The sequence below is a fragment of the Aquila chrysaetos genome, chromosome 13 (genome assembly GCF_900496995.4).
Source record: "Aquila chrysaetos chrysaetos chromosome 13, bAquChr1.4, whole genome shotgun sequence".
Taxonomy (NCBI): domain Eukaryota; kingdom Metazoa; phylum Chordata; class Aves; order Accipitriformes; family Accipitridae; genus Aquila; species Aquila chrysaetos.
In genome coordinates, this window is record NC_044016.1 from 3,863,656 (window position 1) to 3,886,569 (window position 22,914).

Here is a 22,914-nt window from a genome sequence, read left to right on the forward strand (position 1 = left end):
AATACCAGGACACTGCCTAAAGACTGGATTTTAAATAAAGATATGTATTTTTAGTAAGTAAAACCTACATGTGAACAAAACATTAGCTTATACAGGGATGCTTAAGAGCCCAGGAGCAACAGAATAGGTAAGGACCAGTTGTGTCCGTCTGCCCTTCGAAACAGTGGTTGGAGTTTAACAATAACAAAAGGTAGTGTTGTGCAAAAAGCTGCGGAAGAACAAAAAAGCCCAAACCAAGATATCTGCTGATTTTAAAGTTATCTGAAGCTGGGATGTTTTGGTGATGCTGTCTGCTTTTTTGCGTTATCAGACCAGCTTTGCACCTGGCATAGTACCACTTAATACATTATAGAATAAAGGGCAAGTTAAAGTTTTCACATGGTTTTCTGCTACACTCCCAGTCCTAAATATTCAGTTCATTATAAATATACCAGCAAACAGTTAGAAATAAATACAACAGAAATAGTACACCACTGTTAAAATAGCATGAAACATAGCAACATGCATCTTTTATAGTATCACTGGAAGAATTCGAAGAGTGATGAGCAGACTTTTCAAGCGCAACCTGTAACAGCAACCTCATGGGATTAATAGGGTGATTTCTATCATTAAGGTGTGTTTACCTTTTATATTTAGCATATTTAGGCAGCTCTATTTTCCAAAATAAAGTACAGCCACAAATCCCCCCAAAATCACAAAGCTGCTAAGTACTTAACATTTTTTTAATTACTTGTCTAGATCATTAATTAAAACCCAAACAATGACTTCAGTTTTTAAAATTCCTTTTTAAAACTAAAGTCTTCATTCTTTTAAGTTGAATTTTGAAGAAAATATTTTTCACTGGTTACTGGCCGGTGCTGTGGCTGCACACATCTCAACAAACCTGAGATCAGCTACTTTGCACAGCTGTTAATGAGGGATGCCCGTTTAATACTCTCACTGCTCCAACTTGCCATCATCTCTTCCAAACTCGGCTGGCCATTGGTAACAGCTCCAAAGGTTGGTACAGTGCAGGAGGAAAAAAATTGAAGCAAGGTGGCTTGAAATGCATCATCCAAACTATGTAAGGAACTCTTGCAGCACTGCAGCCTGCCTGGCACGGGTAACCAAAGCTACCGAAAAGAAGAGTAATATTTAAGCATCTCCCAATACGGTAACCGAAGGGAAAAAGATCCAGCGCAGCTGAACATGAACATGTGCAAAACTCAAGTTCACTGCCTAGTATGTTTTCTTGTAAGGGTGATGCAGTGCAAAGGGAACAGATCCAAAACTGGGGGGGGGGGAATTTAAAAATAATTATAAAAAAAAAAAAAGTCATAAGGAAAGCAGTGGACCCACCCCAACATGGTTGGCTCTGCAGTCTGCAGATAAATTGTACAAAGAGATGCCAAACACCTTCATCCTTTTGTCTGAGCTCAGATCCTTCAAGAATCATGTCCACATAGAGCTTTCCTAGAGCAAATTAATGCTTAGTATTGATTAAGACAAGCTATGCATATGCATAAGGTATTTGCAATATGAGGACCCTGGCCATCCCCAGAGCCCAGGGCTATAATACATGTAGTACTAGAAACAGAATGCAGCTAGGGGCCTTGCACTGACTTGTTGAACAAGCTGTGCAGAAATAAAATGCACCAGTGACGCTAATCATCTATGATAATAGAAAATTCAGTGTACCTAGACACAGATTACAGTTTTGGAAAGCTTCTGCTCCAACTAACACCTTAAATTTTATTTTAAAAACCTGCTGAATGATAGCTATATTCCCTGCGAACACACTGTAAAATCATTATGAACACTAGCCCTCCCACAGAAAAATTCAGAGATTCTTGCAGCCGAATTCTAGCATCACCCTGTAGTTAAATTTGGACAGTCCTGCCAGTCTCTCTCCAGCTGTACCTCTCGGCTTTCTCTTTCTTTCCACACACAAGGCAGCCCCTTCAGGGCCATTCCCCAAAATTAGGCCAGAATTTAAATCTAATCCAAGAATTTTTAAATGTGGAAGGGAAAAAAAGACAGATCTGTTTTTCTGTGCATGACTGAAAGTCATACAAATGTTTTTTATTATTAAAGGAAAATAAACCAGCTTTCATTAGGGAGAAGTTTAGTATCTTAAAATGTTGCTTTTGTTTTGTTGTCCTTATAAATACAAGCACTGTAAAACCCTTCACATATTGAAGTCAGTGGGAATTTTGCCATGTGGCTTCTTTAGGACCAGAATTTCCTTCTAATTGTGATTGTTGGCAAGTGTGGCTAGTCCTTCAGTGAAGGAAAAAGGGTTACCGAAAACAACAACTTCAAATTAAAATCCTGATCTTGCAAGTACTTCAGCATTCAGATAAAATCTCTCCTTCCCTACACCCAATATCAGTACGTTGTATTTATACAAGCTAGGTAAATCATACTTCAATGCTTGTATCATCGGACTAATCTTGAAGACCTTGGAGATGCTAAAAGCTTAACTGGTCAAGGCTCTGAACGACCTGCCCTAGGCTAAGTCTGTCTTGATCCTCTGTTCCTCTCGCTGGATAGAGAACATCCAGAGGTGCCTTCCCATCTATATTATTCTAATTTTAAAGTTAGACCGCGTTAACGTAGACACGGTGTTAACAAAGCTTTCAAGGACCAAACCTTCACTCAAGTTGTACTGAAAAACAGAAGTCCATGCCCTTATGTAGAAACATTAAAGCCTGTAAAAGCATCATCTAGAGTCTGGTTACAGTAGTTTCAGTAATCTTTGTTCCCATAAAACAAAGCCTGATGATACCATCAGCCATCTCATACTTTCCAATTTGACTATTTCTTAATATTTAAACACTTCCAAGGTTACTTTAGTAATGCTTCCGTTCCAGCAGAAAGCTGGAAAACAGGACACTTTTACCTGGCTTGTTCAAACCCAAGATGACCCTTTACAGCCCAAGACGGCTGGAAGGTCAGAGACCACTGTTACATCCTGTAGGTTACCAGCCCAACTGGAAAAGTGGCCCATGCCACAAAATCTTCAGCCGCTGCCAGACAGCTAAGGCTTGCACAGGGGTGCCAGCTCCCAGGGTCAATGTCCCGTTGGACCCTTAGAAAGGTCTGCTCAATGTTATCAGTTTTACATCCTGCTCCAGTAATCCCGGTTCCTCCTGTTTGTTAAGGAAACTCATCGCAGTAAGGTTAAGGCATAGGGCAGTGTAGAGAGACCTTAGTTATCTCTTATCTCACCCAAATTCTTTGCTGAACTAGATAAACCGGCCACGTGCCTACCTAAGAACTGAGCTCACCAACAACGTGTTCCTCTGCTTTCTGTCCTCCTCCTCTCCGTCCCACCTCTATAGGCTGACCCAGCTGCCGTTCCTCTTCCTCTACTGAGACCACATGATGTTGACTTCAAATTCTCCAAAATCTATTGCCTAATCTTAAACTGTGTCAGATGAGGAAGCCCTGATTTCAGCAGTCTTGCATGCTCCACCTCAGAGTATGTTTATGGTAAAGGCTGTTCTTCCAATCCCTGCTGCATAATGCTTTTAACAGCCTCAGAGAAAACCGCCCGTCTCTTAGACAAGCCCCTCTTAAGCACTTCAGATTGTAGAAAAGTTGATTGTTTTTGACAACAGCATAGAATATATACATTTTATATCCAGACGAGTGACTTAGAGGAGAAGACACACATCTCCTTACAAGCTAGTAGCACCAGGCACCCTAGATCAGTCCTGGTGAACTGTGCTTGAAGGAGGATTTTGCTCCAGTTCCCGGGACTGCCTGCCCCCCAGAGAAATTGGGCTCACCCACAAGCACCCAGCACAGCCCCAACCTTCTTCTGTTAAACTCTCCCACAGTTATGAAGACGACTTGGACACGAACCCCAGATCTGCTATCTGGGAAGCCTGAGCTCATTACACCTCCCCGCCTCGTCGGACCCACTCAAATTCTTCTCTTAGGTGGCAGCCGGTAACAACACATCAACGTCTGCGTGGGCATTTCCTCTGCTAGCTGGAGTAACGTAACCGCACGCCCTACGTGGATGAGAAAATTCACCTACCTTGGTGGTGACGCTGGCGGAGTATAAAATGCAAGTGCTGAGGGAAAAGGCTGCTTTTTCAGTGCTTGGACAAGATTAGGTTTATATTCTGGGTCAACACACCATAACGAGCCTTTTCCGTTCACCTGCAAGAAAGAAGTACTGCAAATTAGAAAATCCAAGGGCCAGGCTGTTACAGTCATTTCTAATTTAATATTCCCAAGAAGCAGCACAGCACAATGACGTAGGCATCCATCACTTTACAGTCGATGTACATCGTCCTCAGGCAGCTCCATCGCCTGCATGGAAAGCAGATGCTCCCAAACTGAGCGTATGGTCCTGAGACCCTCGTTATACGGTATGGAAGCACCCATCTGGCAGCTTGGGATAGCACCTATGAAGCCCCTTCTCTAAAGCCCCATTTCCATTCACGTTTGTCCACTGAAAGCTGTAAACCTTATTTTAACACTTGGTAAATATAGCTGTGAGTTTAAGGAACTGCCCAGGCATCAGTGAATTGATTAGCAGTCTTTTGATTAACGGGTTTCTAAGAAACCAAAGCACCTTTCCCTTTGCTTAGATATGGCCACATACTCATTTGACTTTACACCATCCTGTAAAAGCATCTTGCCGGATGCACAGCTACAAAAACCTGAAAACCTAATTAATGTATTTTTTATGCACCTAACAATGTAAGCACCACTGTGCTAGTCATTCTTGATATTAAATTTGATATGCTGAAAGTTAAGCAAGATGAAGCACATCCTGCTCCTCTCAAGCGTTTCTTCACACATTTACTAAATAAAGAAAACAACTGGGTTTTGAGCCTGCTAATTCTTGCAACATAAAGAGGAAAATTAAATAGGAAAAGTTAAAACAATTCTCTAATCACTGACCTGATAGGTCAGCTGACAGCTCTACAGGTAGCAGCGCCAGGTTTTGGGGGGTAAAACAGATGTTACAGGAGCGGTCATGCATATGGCAGAAGGATGGGGCAGCTCTACACCTGAACAGAAAGATCTTTCTAGAGGATTTTGGGGGAGAAGTCTCAGAGCAGAAACCCAGGCTTCATGGGGCACCTCCTGTGAGCCCACAGAGGCCAGCTGGCCACCTTCTGCCAGTATCGAGGGGGTTAATACCATTTTAGGGATGGATACTCCATGACTTACTTAAGACTGAAAAGGACCCACAAAGCATGTAAGTCTGTGGTCCTATTTAAGTCATGGGGCATTTCCTGAAAAGAGGAAATATTTTGCTATCAATAGTGAAAATTCAAAATCAGGGAGAGCTCCAGCTGAGAAAGAGAGATGCGGCTCCATCATTTTAGTTGAAGCCACTGCCTTTCATAAAGATCTCCGAGCTGCAGCATCTCTCAGAGTTTGTTTGTTTGGTTTTTTTAACCTGAATCTTTCTTATACTCATCTTTTCATGCTAAAACTGAGGACATTCTGTAAGATACCTATCAAGAAGCTTACCTTTAATTAACCAGCCATGGTGGCTGGCAGGATGATTTAGCCAACTAGGTACTACCAGGGGTTATCCTCCCAACTGGCTTCATCCCTCACCTCAGTGACAGACTGACACCCTGCTAACCTTTCCTGCACCTCTCCCGGACCCAGACCCTTTCCCCAGCATCCCAACCCTGACTAACTCTGGCTTTTTTTTTACATTTTTTTCTTCCTTTGGTAGCTTTGAGGCTGTGCCCTCAGGAAGCAGCAAGAACTCCCTTGACCAGCAAACCACCGCTTTACACTGTTTTAACTGCTACTTTAGGCCAGGACTTCCACTTGACACCTAATTCAGTTCAGCTGGGGCCTGCAGCCAGAATGGGGCTAGTTTCCCCCTTTCATCTTCCCAGCCATGTATTCCCACCAGCTTGCTGCCCTGACAACCTAACACAAGGATTGCAACAGCAAGCCCAACTGGGGCACATCCTGAAGCCGTACGGACACTCAGTCCAACCCAAGAGGCAATAAACAGGGTGACGACTTCTCTGGGTAGTTAGATTGGGTTAGATGTAACGTGAAACCACGCTTCCACCCACCATTATTTCTACTAAAAGCAGACATCAAACAAAAGAGATGATGCCCATGAGGCTGCTCCTGTGCACCATTCCGCTCGCATCTGCTGCTTGGCAAAGACACGCAGTGGAAATCCAACACAGGTCTGAAGTTAGTGTCATGCTTTAGGGGAAAAGCCATGCACAACTGGAGCTGGAAATCCTATAGAACACAGATACATCCAGCTTTAAAACAAACCAGCGGTCTAACCACAGGCAACAACAAAAAGACTGTGCCATATCTCCTAGCAAAGACTAAGCCTAAGATGATCTAAAATGCTAAACTGCCTTTGGAGGTTACTATTTCTCATCAACAGTGGGGCAACTGTTGATGTGCTAGCTGAAATGTAGGTGTAACTTTTATTTAACATCTAGGGAAACATCCCTCCAGAGTCAGCACAGAGCAGCCACCAGACCGTTTTGACTCTCCATCTCAAAATGAGGGGGGCAGTTATATTGTTCTGAGATTGTTTTTTGGTCTATCATCTTTTCTGCACCTTTCTAACATTTCTAATTTGACTTGTAGGATTTTATCTAGGCAAATAAAGGACGGAAGATAATTCCTGCATTTTGAAGCATTGGGGCTATTTCATAAAGACAGTAAGTTTCCAGCCCCCAGCATTCTGGGGCTTGATTATAGCAACATGGGTTGGAAACAAGATGCCCCCCATGGTGCAGCTTTGTCCTTTAACTTTACCACCACCCCACGCGGTCCATCCCCAGCTAGCAGTGAAGTACGACCAGTGAGTATGGCCAGTCCAGCAAGGAGAGCCCAAGGAGCGACCGAAGTAGAGCAACTCAGCCGGCACCGGTGGCTTGGGCTCACTGCAGAGGCAGACACCCGTCCCTACACAGCAGAAAGCCCTCCGTGAGCTTCAGCCCTGGGCAGCAGCCCCGGCTCCGTCAGGTATGGGCAGTTCCCACCAGCTGCTTCCACTTCAGCTAGGGGAACCGCTGGAAAACACTGTGGGTGTGCATGGAGGTATATTGTATATTCACCAAGAGGTTTATCAGATAATAGACATCTCTCTCCTATCTTTACAGCCTTATAGATGGGACCTGCTCTTTGCCTGAATATTTGAACAGCCACACAAATTGTTTACCACCATCTCTTGTCAAAAAAAAGACAGACAAACCCTAAAAGAAGAAGAAAAAAACCCTAAAACACATATCTACCAAGAAGAAAGGGAGATCTGTTGAAGATATTCAAGCCCTGTCCCCCCCCAACCTCCAGAGGAAGCAGTGGCATGCCAAATTGATGCTTGACGCGGATGCCACTCCTGCCTCCTCGCATCTTTTCTCCCCAGTGGTATCGATTAATAAAAAAATCCCCAAACCCACGACTGTAAAAAAAAGTCTAGCAAAGAGCAGGGAGACCCTTCAGGGCTTCCAACTCCAAACCGCTTTTCATTTCGGGTCCTCCTGTGCTGTATATCAGACACTGCTCCCTCAAAAAAAAGCAATTTCCCACTACAGACCTCTTTCCCCCCCCCAACCCCAAGGCTGCATGACAGTGCTTAAGATGCAAAGAGCATTAGCTATATCTTCTGAGGATCGCTGGCCCACAATCACACCTCCACATCTTCAGGGGCAGCAGGGCCACAGCAAGGTGTCCCAGGGACGGGCTCCAGCATCATCCCCTTGCTGTTCATCCGCTCCAGTTCCCAACCACCATTACCAGAGAACCACTGGAAACAGAATCATAGAATCAGAGAAATCTCGTCTGTCTGGATGACCGCAGACATGAGCTCAACTGCAACTGTAATAAGAAAGGGTATTTCAGCTCATAACTCTGTCACCTGGGGTAAACCTCGACAAACCACTTAGATAACAGCAGCATCACAATATGTGCATACAGAAAGGGTAAAGTATATTTTAGCAGAGATGTGACGTACATACATCCTGTTTCCATGGCAGGAGAAGTTCCTCCTCTTGACTGCAGTGCTGGCTCATAAGGCATCTCAAGGCAGTTACTTTCCCTTCAGTGCCCTTCAACTCATTAAAAGAAAACCATAACATACAATATTTTTCAGCGATCCAAGCAAGGACGGCCTTCCCCCAAACTCTGCTGAATGCTGTCCTAGACCCCCGAACGGCCACAGCCTGCTGTGACAGGCAGGGTAGAGGTATTTAGCTGGCTGATACAAATATACGTGCAAACAGAATGACCATCCACAGCTACATCTGCAACGAGATGTGGTGCAGCTCAGTAGAAGCAGCATTGTGGAGTGAGAAAGTTGGTGCTGAGGGGTCACCCGCACGTGCCTTGGATGTTTTACTCGGATCTGCTCTAGCAGGGTCTTGTGGACAATGTCCAGGAGCAATCAGGGCACAGCAAGCACACTCCTGCAGCACCTCTTCCAGGTTAGCACCAGCTAAAACAAATGCAGTTCACGTGTCCCAAAACTGCCCTGCAGTGCCAGCTCATGTGCGGTAAGTGGGGAAAAATCAGAAGGTTCACTTTGAAGTGCGCTCCCAGTCCAAACCAAAATACCAGCATTATGGCAAACGTGAGGACACTCTTCCTACTTTTGCCGCCAGAGCTCCAGGCGATGATTTTGTAGCTGACAGCCGACGGCAATAGCCCGGGAGGTGTCAGAAAGCAGCCTGCCCCAGGATGCGGGGGCACAGACCCTCCCCTCCTGTCAGACATTTATGCTCTTCCAATACAAGAGCCCAGATTCATTTGAAAGGCTTTAAAACCCTTCTTACCCTGACGTTACAAAATAAACCATGCTCCTCTGACACAATGTGCCATGGGCCTCTCTGCTTCCACAGGCACTTGGGATAGATGAGACCTGGCTACGTGCTCCCTTCAAGACACAATTAAGATGCCATTAACAATGAAAATATGGAAGAAAATACAAAATTATCTTGCCTTCCCAGAGAAGCGCTGAGAGGCATGGCTAGCACATGGTTACAGGCAACACGATCAGCAAAATGAGCTTGTAAGCTACCGCTGCTTGCTCCAAGAAGTGACACCTGAGGAGCTCACCCGAAGGGGTCTGCAGCGTTCCCGTCATCTGCCAGATCAACTCCCGTGGAGTCTGCGCGTGACGCTGCGCACCACGGAATTATTTTGCAGGAAGAATTTGGAGCAGTACCCTCATCGGGTCCTTTTCTAAGCAGGGCAGAGGGCAAAGATTTAACTATGTTTGTTGGAAATGGGGAAGCTTCGACAAAGTTTCAGGAGGGGCTTTTTGGGGGGCGGGTTTTTTTGGTAAATGCAGTTTCTGTTCTTAAGAATTAGAGAGCTGTGCAGTCTCTGGAGCCCTGCAAAAATGCTGACAGAGCACATCAGCATCACCTTATTGGTACTGGTGGTAGCTATTATGCATTATGTTTTTCCTGCTAGAGATGTCACATCTAGCAGCGAGCCATCCGCTGAGCCCAGCAATATTGGTTGAATTGCCAGGGTAAGCAGAGGACCAGACAGTCTCAAGCTCCTGTCGCCCAAATGCCAAGACATGAGGTTTGACTAGTAACTCCTAAACCGTGAGGGTTTCCAGGCTGGAAACAGCTGAGCTTTAAAGGGCAGATGCACAGACAGCAGGAACTCATACACTGATTTAGGAGATTTCCCTTCCCTGCCCTAATTCTTCCAAAACTCGTGTCTCCCTTCCTGGACAGAGCCACCCAGTCCTTTAAGGGCATCTTTGCCACCTGCGGCAGCGTGCGGTCGCTGCTCAGACCCACGTCCTTCACGCAGGCACAGCTTGCAGCATCTCAGTTCCTCCATTACAGCACCTGGAGCCACAGCAAAAGCCCATCCTAACACTCAGCAGGACTCGGCTATGGGGGAGTTACTGGATTGCCACACAGCAGCAAAAAGTCATTTTTTTTCCCAGAGCAAAGCTGCTGCTTGGGAAAACAACACCCTAACAATTTAATGTAAAAGCAGGCGTGTTGAGAAGCTGTGACATTCAGTCCTACCAGTTCAAGGCAGTCCTTCCCGATGCCCGCTCGGCTCCAGGACCTCTATCTACAGCGAGAGGCTGTCAAGCACGCCAGGCATTGCATGCACGTCTGATAACAAGCCTGTTACCACTTAGGCTGACCTCCACGCATACGGGTCCGGGATTTGTTTGTTGACTTTTGGTATGTGGTTTGTTGTTTTTTTTAAGTCAGAGACAGCTCTTTGAGGAATGGGATGGGAAATGAGAGAGGGAGGAAGGAAGTCACTAGTGAAATCATGCAATTCAGAAGAAGAAAGAATTTGTACAGAAAAGCGTATCCTTGACTTTGAGAAGTGAAGCTTGTGCCTGCACCACGCAGAGACACACACTGTTAGGTTATGACAGAGGTTAAAGCAATACAGTACATTAAATGCAGGAATTAAGATTGTTACTGGAAAGCTAGAGCTCTGCTAAGTGTAAAAGAAGATCACAAGCAAGAGTCACTTTTAGACGGAGAAACACTCAGCCACGTACATACAGCATGCCTGCAAGCAAGGGTGCCTTGCAGAAGACCACATCTGCACCCAAATGGGAAACACCTGTGCTAGCCAAGCCGGGAAGCTGCTTGGCATCCCACGATCTCTGCTGCTTCCCGGTGCAATCGTAGCCATGGCCGTGCTGGGAAAGCAGGGAAGGAGGAACACACCCTGAAATTTCAGCATTGGAGAATAGAGAGTGCACCAGATTAAGAAGCTTCAGCAAAAAGATATCTTAAGACAGATGTCCGAAATTTCAGGCTGGGTATTGCAGGCTAACAAAACTATAAGTAAGTGGAAACAGGGTCCTTTGCAATAGCGCGTTAGCCAGCTTTACAAAGGATGCACCACAGCTAGCTCTACCCAGGTCAGCACTAAATAACAAAACCAAGTGACTTTTGTCATCCTGTGATTTGTCACAAGTGGCATTTCCAAACCATCTCCAGCTGCAAATAAAGTGTAGAGGACACGGAGGGGAAAAAAAAAAACCAAAAACCCCCAAAACCAAAAAGTCCTTGAGAACAACAGAGCCTTCTCCATTTCCCCCTGAATTTCAAACTTGATCCACCTCCCTCCCGCCAGGTCTCACCTTGCCATGGCTTCTCTCCACCTTTCGGAAACACTTGTTCAAGGAGAGGTTGTGTCGGACCGAGTTCTTCCAGCCGGTGGGTGCTGTGGCGAAGTAGGGGAAGCGCTCCAGGATCCAGCTGTAGATTTCTTTGACTGGCAAGCTCTTGTTGGGGGAATGCTCGATCGCCATGTAAATGAGAAGGCTGAAAGAGTAAGGGGGTTTGGAAGTGGAGGATTTTTTTTCGGGGTTCTGGTAGCAGGATGGCGAGAAGGATGGCACACTGTCGCCCTCAATGTCATATAAGGGGCTAACGATCGGAAGACCCTCACTTCCGAGGCTGAAGTTTGTTAGAAGGTTAGTACTTTCGTGCAGCCAGTTCAAATTTGTGAGCTCGTCGTCTGCCGAATCTCTGTCCACCACGGTGGCCTTCGGCCTGCCGGCATCGCCTGCGTCGGGCAAGCTTCCCATCCCGTGACACTGCCGTAGTCCTGCAGCTTTTTCTGCTCCTGGCGTTTCAGCTTTCTTATCCGGAGTCATTCCAGTGACTGGACCCATTTAGCTTTATTGGTCTGCAACAAAGGAGATGGTCAGAAACCGATGCAAACCTTCAAAATCACATTCAGTGGCAGCCCACCAAACCCAAATGCAAGGCTGTACAATCCCCATGCTGTGCAAGAATACGGTAGCCACTGATGAGAGCCACGGTCCAACATGAGCCCCCCCAGTAATCTCAAGAGCATTTGTTAATTCCCCTCGGTTATAACCGGAACTTATGGTAAGCACTTGGAAACTGCTGTATCTATCTTGAAATGCCAATTTGGACACAGAAATAATAGCTATTTGGATGTCAGCATCTGAAATCTGAAAAGGGCCTTAACAGGTAGGATCTAATCCATTCAGCTCTCACATTAACTCTTTAGTTATACTCATTATATTGTAAATGGACCCTATTTCGAAGCGTTTGCCTTTGGTGCCCAAAGAGTAAAAAAAAACATTGCAAAACTTAAATCAGCGTAAAGTGAATTTGTGGTCTCGGCACAAATGAAGTCTTTACCCTACAAGTCACAATCATTCCCAAGTATTGCCTCCCATTTCTACCAGGGAAAGATCTGGCCAGCCTACCAGTTTATCAGCTGGGTCCCACAGAGCTGCCCAGGTCCAAAAGACCTTCTTTTTCCCCCTCCTGCAAGGGCTTGCTGCTCTAACCCGGGCTCCCCTGCGGAGCAGAGGGCGGTGGGACAGGAGGGGACCGTCCGCTGGGGTGGCAGCTCAGACCTGTCGCAGAAATAATGGCCGACCACTTGTCCTGGTTTCGGCTGGGATAGAGTTGATTTTCTTCCTAGTAGCTGGTACAGTGTGTTTTGGATTTAGTGTGAGAACAATGTTGATAACACACTGATGTTTCAGTTGTTGCTAAGGAGCGCTTATCCTAAGTTAAGGATTTTTCAGTCTCCCATGCTCTGCCAGGTGTATAAGAAGCTGGGAGGGAGCATGGCCAGGACAGCTGACCCGAACTGGCCAAGACGATATTCCATACCATAGAACGTCATGCTCAGTATATAAGCTGGGGGTAGTTGGCCAGGAGGGGTGGATTGCTGCTCGGGCATCGGTCAGCGGGTGATGAGCAGTTGCATCGTGCATCACTTGTTTTTTTCTTGGGTCTCATTTCTCTCTTTTTGCTGTATTCCTTTTCATTACAATTATTATTACTGTTATTATATTTTTTATTATTGTAACTATTATATTTTATTTTAGTTATTAAACTGTTCTTATCTCAACCCATGAGCTTTACTTCTTTTTTTTCCCTGATTCTCCTTCCCATCCCACCTGGAGGTGGGGAGAGTGAGTGAGCAGCTATGTGGTGCTTAGTTGCTGGCTGGGGTTAAACCACGACACCACTTGCTTTGCATTTTTCCCCTAGATGAAAAAAAACAAAACCCAAAACCCAACCATAAAACTATTATCTATAAAAACTGCCACCCATAATGCACGGTCTAATGGGCTACCCATGCTATAGAGGCATTACGCTAAAAAACCAACATCTTCTTGGTAGTAGAATTTTAAAAGGCATCATCTAGCAACCTATGTTATGGCAACAGCTGTTTTTTATTGCTGATGTGACCATGTTAAAGCTTCACTGCACCTACAGCTTAGGCCAACATAGCTGTACCAGAAGCATAGACCAACAAAACCACTCTACAGATGTGTGGGGGGGGGAGTTGTGTATATATATATATACACACACACACATATACACAGGGGCTTTACCAGCCTGCTACAAACATAAGACACTCCAATTATGGATACAGTTTACCAGCAAAGCTGAGGTTCATGTTCACTGTAGAAAATCCCCGAAATCCCCCTCCCAAAAAACCCCACCCCAGTTCCCTATCCCAGTACACGCTATCATTCTGGTTTCATGCTCTAGCTCCTACTGCCAGAGCTCAGTTGCAAGACCAGGAGAGTTTCCATATCATATCCCACCAGACCGTTCTGTGCAGTTACTGGATGTTTTCTTACGCTTTTTAGTAAGCACGTGGCTTCGTGCACTTGCATCTTCTCCTACAAAGCGGAGGCAAGGAGTTGGCCAGCTTGCGTACACGGTCTGGCTGTCCCATCTGTGTCCATGCAATTACACTGCCCAACCCGCCTGGAGATGTATTTGCTCAGCCTCCTTATTTTGGAGGAGGGGAGCCACGTGCGTGATGGAGGCGTGACGTGGTGACATAGAAAGGCAACAGGATACATCCATTTTATGCTCCCCAACAGGAGCCAGAGCCCTGCCAGCCCCTGCCTGGTGCCGGGCAGGCATAGGGTGCAGAATTTGTGCCTCCCCCAGAAAATGCACCAGGTTTCCCACCAGCAATTTCTTCTCCTCTCTTCATCTGCTCATATGCTTTTGCACCAGCTATTGCAAAGCTGTTTTGACAGTAACACCTGCACCTATGCTTACCAGTACTAGTGCTGGAAACCGTCCCCAAATTTTCTATTTAAGTGCAGGGACGGGCGTGATTAACTACCAGTTCAGTCATTAAAAAAAAAAAAAAAAAAAAAAAAAAAAAAAAAAAAAATTAAAGCAAAGCGCAAAGCGAACTCCTCAAATAGCTGGTCAAAAATAGCTTTGCTCTCCCTACAATTTACTTCTCCCCCAAGCCATCAGAGCAGATTTATATTGGCAGTCAGTGCTTGCTGGCTTTAAACACAGCAATATATACATATGCTTATGTCACTTTTTCAATCCTTCCCTAAATTAAAAAACAAACAAAGAGCTACTGATAAAATTCATACAGTGAGACAAAACCCAATTCTGCTGCAATGTGAGTTGCACCGTTTTCCTTATAACAAGTAACTTTAGCTCCTTGTTCAGCGCCTCTTTAGGCAGCTACGTGCTAGCTTACACCTCTCAGCCATGTATTAGTAATTTTAGCACTTGGTTCATGTTGCATGAAATATCCCTTTGCAAACCTTCAGTCAGCCCAGCAGATCAAGAACATGCACATGCACACATACACATGCAAGTTTTAGGTCACTATATTTATTCCTTTGGTGAAATGGGGCACTAACGTCTATTTTACAACACAAATATGACCTGGGCACGCTCACAGTCTTCTCAAAAATACAGAAGGGAAAAAAAGCATACTAACTTATTAAACTGGCACTTAAAATCAGCAGGCTTTGTGGTGTCAATGCGCTATGTATTTGCATGCTATTATGTGTTAGACGAGAATCATTAGAATAATTAATACCCTACTTAAAAAAAAATAATTTGCAAGCAATATACTTACAGTAAATATAGACTAGTGCCACGTTTCTCTTAGTAGATGCATTACAAAAATCCATGTCTCATATTACCTTCTTAGTGCCTAGTTCACCACCTCGCACATCTTCTACATGAACACACCAGCAGAAATTTAAAATATTTTTTGTAGAAAGCTATAAAGGCCATTATTAGACTTGTATCATCTAATAAATAAGAAAAAAAAAAAATCACAGTTCTGTAACTGCTGCACTTTTCAAAAGGTATTCTCCAGAGGTCTAAACTGAACGCTGCATCAAGGGTAATTTAAATATAGAAACAGCAGAGTATGCAACAGGAAAAGTTATTTTAAAGAAGTAATACTTAACTCCATTGCGATGGCAGTAACGAGGCTGGTAACACCAAGGACCATCAACTGATAATTTTGGCGCTGCCTTGCTGGAGATAGCCACTGTTCCTAGCCAGCATCACCTCAGCTCCAATGATGCAACACGCTTTATACCACGCTAACCTACCCTTACTTCACTTGGTGTCAGAATATTGTAATCTCTAATTCTGTCCAGTTCACTCTGCCCTGCTGTTTCATCAGTCTGAAGAAGAAACCAACATTGGCAGCCTTCCTACTGCAAAAGGACTGCAAAACCATCAAAAGCTCGCCCTTCCCCTAGACACAGATCAACCACGGCAGCTCCAAGGCGTACCCCACAGATGGGCTCCTTCACAGACGTGGTAACGTCTGTCTCGGCACTCGAGCACCCAAGGACCTCCTCCTCACCTCTCCAGCACCGAAGAGCCATGCAGACCCCAAGACCTCCTCACCTCTCCGGCAACCAAGGACCACGTGGTCCATAGGACCTCCTCCTCACCTCTCCAGCACCGAAGAGCCATGCAGACCCCAAGACCTCCTCACCTCTCCGGCAACCAAGGACCACGTGGTCCATAGGACCTCCTCCTCACCTCTCCAGCACCGAAGAGCCATGCAGACCCCAAGACCTCCTCACCTCTCCAGCACCCAAGGACCACATGGTCCATAGGACCTCCTCCTCACCTCTCCAGCACCAAAGAGCCATGCAGACCCCAAGACCTCCTCACCTCTCCGGCACCCAAGGACCACGTGGTCCATAGGACCATCTCTAACTATTCAGCTAAGACAGCACTGCTTTCTGCCTGTAGCAGCCCGGTAGGGAGGGACAGCAGTGCCACCGGAGTGCATCTGAAGGCACACAAGCGGTCCGCTTAATACACGCGCGCTTTCCAGAGCCCCTCTTCATTCATGGAGACCCTTAATGACATCCGTAATTCACGATTTCTTTTTCTGCCTGTCTGTTCTGCTCGGCCATAAGCAGATGGGACTGTGAGAACACAGCTTCCAAGCTATCGTTTTCAAGATGATCACTTCCAGTATTTGGGGTTTAATATTCTACATAAGGGTTGTGCGATTCACCAACGCCGTCTCTGCTATAAGCTAGCAGGGGCTTGCAGACAGGGATGACTCAGCGGGAAATCCACAGTAAGAGCAAGGAGAGCAGACCGTGAGAAGATGAGAGCATGGTAGAAGCTCACTAATGCAGACATCACGTTAAAACGTATACGCTTCGACCCTCAGATTTCTTAATAACGTTTCTCACTGTTACCGGCTAGAAAGGTTGATGCAAACAAGGTTAGAGGTAGCCACTAGCTCTCCACAGGGCTCCCACCCAAGCTGAATTAGCAGCACCGATGCGAAACAGGGAGGGAGGGGGGAGGGAAACCTAGCAGAAAGGCAAGGTTAAGAGCACACACGAGCATTGCAAGGCCACTTAGTGAAATTTATCTTCCGCTCCTTTATTCCCTCCCTGCCACCTTCCCTGCCTCTTCAGCTACTCCAGCGGCAGCAAAAGCCTTGCAAGAAAACCATCTCCAAACGACGCGCACCCGCTCAGCTGCTGAGACGCGCTCCCCGTCCCTCTCCTCCCGCTCCCCCGGAGCCAATTCTCACCGAAGGAGGATGGCAGATGGCAACCATTTCACCGACCTCTCCGGCTGGCGCGTTGAACGCCCGGAGACTGGCTGCGATTCCCACGGGGACAGCCCCAGCCCCGCCAGCAGAGCCGGAAAGCAACCTCCAGCCGTGCAAATGCAGAAATAACGCGCTTTAAGCACACCTCTGAAAAAGGTGCAACAGTTTATGTTCTGTCCCATGCGCTTTGCCCTACCAATAAGTACACAGTAACACAGCACGCTGCTGTTAATTAGTATTAACACTTGCAACTGAAAGCGGAGCATCACCCACCTAAACCCCAAGGAACTCGAGCATCTATCTTTGGTAAGAACCTTCAAAAGAAAAGCCAACAAAACATCCACTCCTCAAATACAAAGTATCGCAGTGGAGATGCACATTATTTTGCATGGTAATTATAGACAAAGGACTATGATTCTAGGGTAAGAAGATTAAAAGGCTGCCAAGTCAACCAAGGTTGCTCAAATAAAAATTAGGGTGCATCAGAAAAGAAGTGAGAGAGACAACCGTCCTTCCAGCAGTCTCGCGATTTTTGGCACCTCTCAAGAACACACATAAAAGCCAGGAGAGGACCTCCCTGCTAATAAATGCCAGTCCAGCACCCGAAACCCGGTGAAGTCCTGCTCTTCCAGGCCACTCGTGACCCACACGAGCCCAGGTCCAAAGGGTGCAGGTGTGTTCAGGTAGCAGCCAGGTTCAGAGAAGCCCTAACAGATTGGAGGAGATTCAATGTCACAAGACAAGATGATATTTTTTGCAATCTTCTTTCAAACTCACGGAAGAGCTAAGTTTGGGAAAGGTTATGGGGACTGGAAGGTCCTCAGCCTAGCAGAACACACCTGCGGTTAAACCAGGTTTGCACACCCCCATATAGATCCCCAACTACAACTTCATTTTGATGGAAGACCTTGAGCACCGCTGTGTTCTGCCACAGAAGCGAATGCTTTGATGCGTGAGCATTTTATGAATATAAAGCTGCTTTAACGTAGGCCAACTGTTTAACAATCCTGGAAGTCCACTTGGGCATATCCTCAGGCAAGCAGGGAAGCACGCTTTTTTTGCAGCAGGTCTGCTCAAAGAAGTCTCAGCTCCAGCAGAGTCCAGGTCCAAGAGACAAAGCCGTAGCAGACAGCTCCATCCCACCAAAGGTGACCTTCTCCAAAAGCAGCAGTGTTGCAGATAAAAGTGGACAGATGTCATTTTAGTACTATGGCCACCATGCCTGGACTCACCGACCTGGCAGGAAAGAATTCAGCCTTTTCGTTAGAACATGCCACAGCCTTGTCCGTGCCAAGTTAGCGTGTGAGCAGAGCTGCTGCTTGACCGTTCTTTACTCTCCAGTGGTGTTAGATGAAAGGTGCCATTTGGCACCTGGACAACATCAGTGCCCCAGGTTAGGACAACCTTCTCCACAACTAAACGTACCTATTTATTTCTGTAGGACCAGCCGAGCAACTAGGTCACCTCTGCTACTAGTGGGAAGACCTGGAACCTGCTAACAGTGCAGTAATTTCCCCTTCAGATTTAAAAAATAAAATTAAAAAAAGAAAATCTTACCGTGCATTGTCTGAGGCGTAGAATACAATTTTAATCCAGGAGAAGAGATTCTTAGCCATATCACACTTACGTTAATGTAGAGCAGCCCTGCAACAAGCTCAGGGCACGCAGCCTTAGTTACAGAGCCAGGGCGTTGGCATACTCCATACACAACTTTTGTACTGACTAAAACAGGCTCTGCTAGAGTATTTTAAAGGATGGGTACGTGCTTTTGCGTGCAAACAACTATACCAATAGCAAACTCTTCTACTGATTTTTCATGTTCTCTTGCATTTATGGGAAGCGTATCGACACTAGGGCTTGTCCTAACTTAAATACCTCAATGTATGTATTGTGTTGTTAAAACAGCCCAAGAATTACACAAATAAATGACTGTCGTTGCTCACCTACGCAAGTTTGGGATAAACTTCCAAGCCAGCACACACAGAGCACAGGACCAGCTCTAAGTTTTTGCATGTTAGAGGGAAGAGCAACAAAAAAAAATAATCTTGGCACAACTAGTGAAAACCCATCGATAAAAAGCACCACATCCGCTTGACCGGGAGCATTAAAAGCATGACACCAGACCATTTTTTCCCCCCATTAATTTAACCTTCCGCCCCCACTCATCTCCTTTGTCTCGGGCTGCCCCGCTCCATCCCCTGCCCACCTCACACAGCAGGCTGGAGGTCAGCTGAAATCCCCCCCCCCGGGCCCTGCGAAAGGCCTATATTTGATTACAACACTATATGATGTCACGTATCCAAGACAACTAAAGGCATTACGGTCTCCCGAGGACAAAACCGCCTCTCGGCCATAGATTTCGGCAAGCCGGGACCCGTTGTCTGCAGAGGAGAAGAGGGGGCAGCTGCACCCCCCCGGGTGACAAAAGGCACCCGAAGATGCTCCCCCAGGGCAGCACCCATGGCAGGCGGGGCCCTTCCCACTCCTCTTGGCTTGTAAAGGGGGGGAAATTGAAAATAATTGTTTAAAAACCCATTAAAAAGGCAGTTATAGGCTTCTCGAAGCCAGCCTGAAAACAAAAAAAAAATGAAGGACTGGACAAGCCATAAGCTCAGGGGTTTCTTTTTAACCTTGGCATCGGTGGGCTCAAAGGAGAAGACAGGTTTTCCAGGTATTTGCTGAAATACTTCCAAGCCTCTCTCAGTTTAATGCCCCTTTAATGTCAATATTCTCCTGCACCCTGTGATACCATTAAAGGCGGCGGGGCGGGTAACAAAACCCAATGAAAAGGTCCAATATTAGGAAAAGTTAAGAAATGCTGCAAAATTTAAAAAGGGAAGGGATTAAACCCTTATCATAGCCCAGGGAAGGGCAGGGAGTGAGAGAGAGAGATTTCATGAGATCTAACTTGTACTGAAAAAAGTTTTCCTTTTTTTATTAAGTACACATATACACACACACAAGCAGGTTTGTGATTGAAATAAGTATCTGAAACAAAAATGATACGTAAACTCAGACATGCCCAGACCCCAGTCCAGACCCTGTGCATGGCCCAGAGCCTCTGGGCCATTTATTCCAGTGCTGCCTACAGAGACTTTGCAATTGTGAAGCCTTTCCAAAGGCTGCAGTCACTGTTGGACCCAGTTCCCTGTGCCTCAGATTTAAAACATGCACATGGAAACAGTCTAACAGAGAAATTGGGAAGTGGGAAAAAAAAAAAAGAAAAAAAAAACCCCAGCAGTGAAATCTAAACTATTAAGAAAAACCCCTGGTGTCACAGAAAGGGGGGGAAAAAAAAAAAGAAGTGCTTTTAAGAAAAATGCTTTACTGCCAATAGTAGCTTTTCAAAAGAAGCCTTCGGGTCATGTTCCTTAAATTCAGTACATTGCTTGCTAAATGGACTAAAATGCAAAAAAAATGTAAGCCATTGATACATTCACAAGTGAGCCATTTGAGCAAATGCCTTGCAAAATAATTCTGATGCTAATTCCCTTTCCAGGGTAACCCTTCCACGTGTTTCTCTACCATCCTCTGGAAATAGAAATGAATATAGCTACATTTCAGCTGGTGTCAGTACCAATTTACCAACACTAGAAAACATAATGCTATATTTTCCATCCAGCTTTTCTGCCTTCTCCAGCCTTAAAGTACCAGAACTCCCAATTTTCAGCTGAAAACCAACAATTTGAAGCTTCGCCCCAAGTGACCCTCCTGCAAGATTTCATTTAAAAGCATCATCGGAGCCGTAACACAAAGCCACCGCCACGTTACCGGTACAACTTTGTGATCGTGAAGCTGTCACTGGTTGCCGTTTCCCAGCTCCTGCTCCCGAAGCGCGAGTTTTCCTCCAGAGCCACGGGCACGGCAAAGCGATGCTCTTCACCGTGCTCACCCTGGCCAACTCGTTCTTAATTTTACTCCGCAGCTGTTGAACTTGGCTTTCTGTTTCAAAATTACTTTATATCAGAATAATCCCTCTGCTCATAATGGTTGTGGCATAAAATTATCCTTTCTTCTACACGGTGACTCCACACTGGAACAACTGGACCAAGCAGGTTTCTCGTATAGAAAAATGGCCCAGTTTAATCATACAGGGTCTGTATGTTGAGGCACACCTTCAGACGGAAGGCTACAGAAGATAGAATTTTCTCTAAACACAGAAGAAAGGCAACCGTGCTAGCAAAACTAGACCGTCAAAGTACAAGATGCCGTCTGGCACTTCTCATACGGCACGGTCAAAAGCCCAAAAGCATACTAGCTCATACTTTTGACGACTCAACATCCCTAAACCAAACCAAACTGGTGATGGTCCTCACAGACCAGAGGATGAGAGATGAGTGATCGCTGCTGCTGCTGCTGCTTGGCAGCAAGCTTCCCAGGTCCCACTCACTCAGCTCTACTTTGTGCAAGTTTTCCAGGCGTTGAGCTCTCTCCACATCCAGTAATTGGCTTTTAGGCAACCACACGCTCATCCCAAATCTAAGCGCAATGCAATCCAGTGAGAGCGTTAAAAAGGAAGCAAGCAGGGGACTGCACGTGAACCGGGAAACTGAAAGTAGCTACAAACTGCAAGGTAGGAATGCACTGAAAATAATCCGAGAGAAGAAACGAAGCCTGAGCCTGGTATCAAGATAAGCTGCTCCAGGAGATGGGCTTTGGGAATACATCCAGCCACACATCACGAAGACCACAATAAAAACACAATGGCATGGTGGGACACCCAGATGCGTAAGTAAAATAACACAAGGGTCGAGCAGCATCGCCCGCAGACCACCCATCCAGCACTTAATAGACGGAAAACGCGGTCACGCCGATAAAGTTGAAGGTACCCAATGATGCCGTTCAAAGGCACATCGAGGCACGCGGGTCTGTGGCTGTAATGCAGAGACCAGGTTTGTCACCGGCCGTAGGGGAAGGCCCCGTAATCGCCGCAGCTGGAGGCTGTAGACCTGATTTCAGCCCAGCCCTGCATTTCAAACCCATCCCATTAGCACGTTCAGAGAAGCGGTGTCAGCCACCTTAGACCACAACTGCCATCCTACAAGGCAGCCAACGTACACGGGTACCGCTGACCCGAGTAAATCTTATTAGGATTTTCTGCCAGTGGGAAATGGGTGAAAACATTCCCAATTTATAATCTAATCATTACAGAGGGTGCAGAAGAGCAGGGGTGGGGGGCAATTTCTACAGCAGCAGTAGCCAATTTAATGGAGTCCCTAACATACCCTAACCTTTGAGGAAAAAGTAGGGAGCTCTAAGTCTAGTTTGAACATACCAGAAAAAAATTTGAACAAGCTAGGATAAAAAAAAAAAGTCAAAATCCACATCATTGACTTTCGGTATAAATCTTCTTATCTGCACAAATTCCAGGCTTCTCTTAAAATAGTCCTGGTACATGAGCAACCGGTCCGTAACACAGGTATTTCCACCCCAGACACAACAGCTAGTCTTCCCGGTTGCCAACCGCGCAGACCTCTGGGCACTGAGGAGCACCCAGCAGCGCTCCCCAAACTTGAGTGTGACCCAACCCTCGCGCTTCTGCAGCCGTAATGTTTTACATGGAGGAGGCAGAGTACCAGGGGTCATAAGATGCTGGCTGGCATCGGACAGCACTTCTGTACGATGTGATTTATTACCAAAGCATGGGCGAGCTGTCTCTTGCTTGCTGACTGAAATGGTATTTTGCAAGTATCCCGGTGCATCGCTGTGTGCTTTTACCCAGCAAGAAGAGGATGGGATGGAGAGTTCATCATCACACAGCGTGCACCAAGTCAGAAGGCACGTGTGATATGACAGGGAACGAATAAACACGCATCACACATCAAGGGCCAGCCAGCAAAAAAAGTGAAGCAGCATCTCAGGGTTTTCTTGGTTTACTTGTGGGTGCCTCCTCCGGGAGACAAGGAAGCTGCTGGATCTGGGAAGAGACACGCCACAGGCACCCAGACCGACCCTCTCGGCTGCTGCGCTGGGATGCGGACGGGGTTTGCAGCCTGCAAGCCCGCACTTGTCGAGAGACGAAGCCGCGCGCTGACGTGAGTCACCGAGTGCCGCTGACAGCAGCGTCTCGGCGCAGGAAGTTGCCCAACA

The 22,914-nt window shown here is 46.2% G+C and overlaps 1 protein-coding gene across 8 annotated transcripts in view; it reads right to left on the reverse strand.

The window, feature by feature from the left end:
- FOXN2 (forkhead box N2) overlaps positions 1-22,914 on the reverse strand; it is a 37,022-nt gene that overhangs the window by 10,655 nt on the left and 3,453 nt on the right. For 7 of the 8 annotated variants that reach the window (XR_005933843.1, XM_030035655.1, XM_041128421.1 and 4 more), the window contains 2 exons: positions 11,087-11,637; positions 4,028-4,152 (listed from right to left, as the gene is read on the reverse strand). Coding sequence is in view for 7 of the 8 variants with exons in the window: in XM_030035655.1 (XP_029891515.1) it covers positions 4,028-4,152; positions 11,087-11,623 (662 nt within the window). In the remaining variant the exon portion in view is untranslated. Of the gene's footprint in view, positions 1-813; positions 1,271-4,027; positions 4,153-11,086; positions 11,638-22,914 lie in introns of those variants that run through there. The other variant, XM_041128423.1, reaches the window with a different exon arrangement.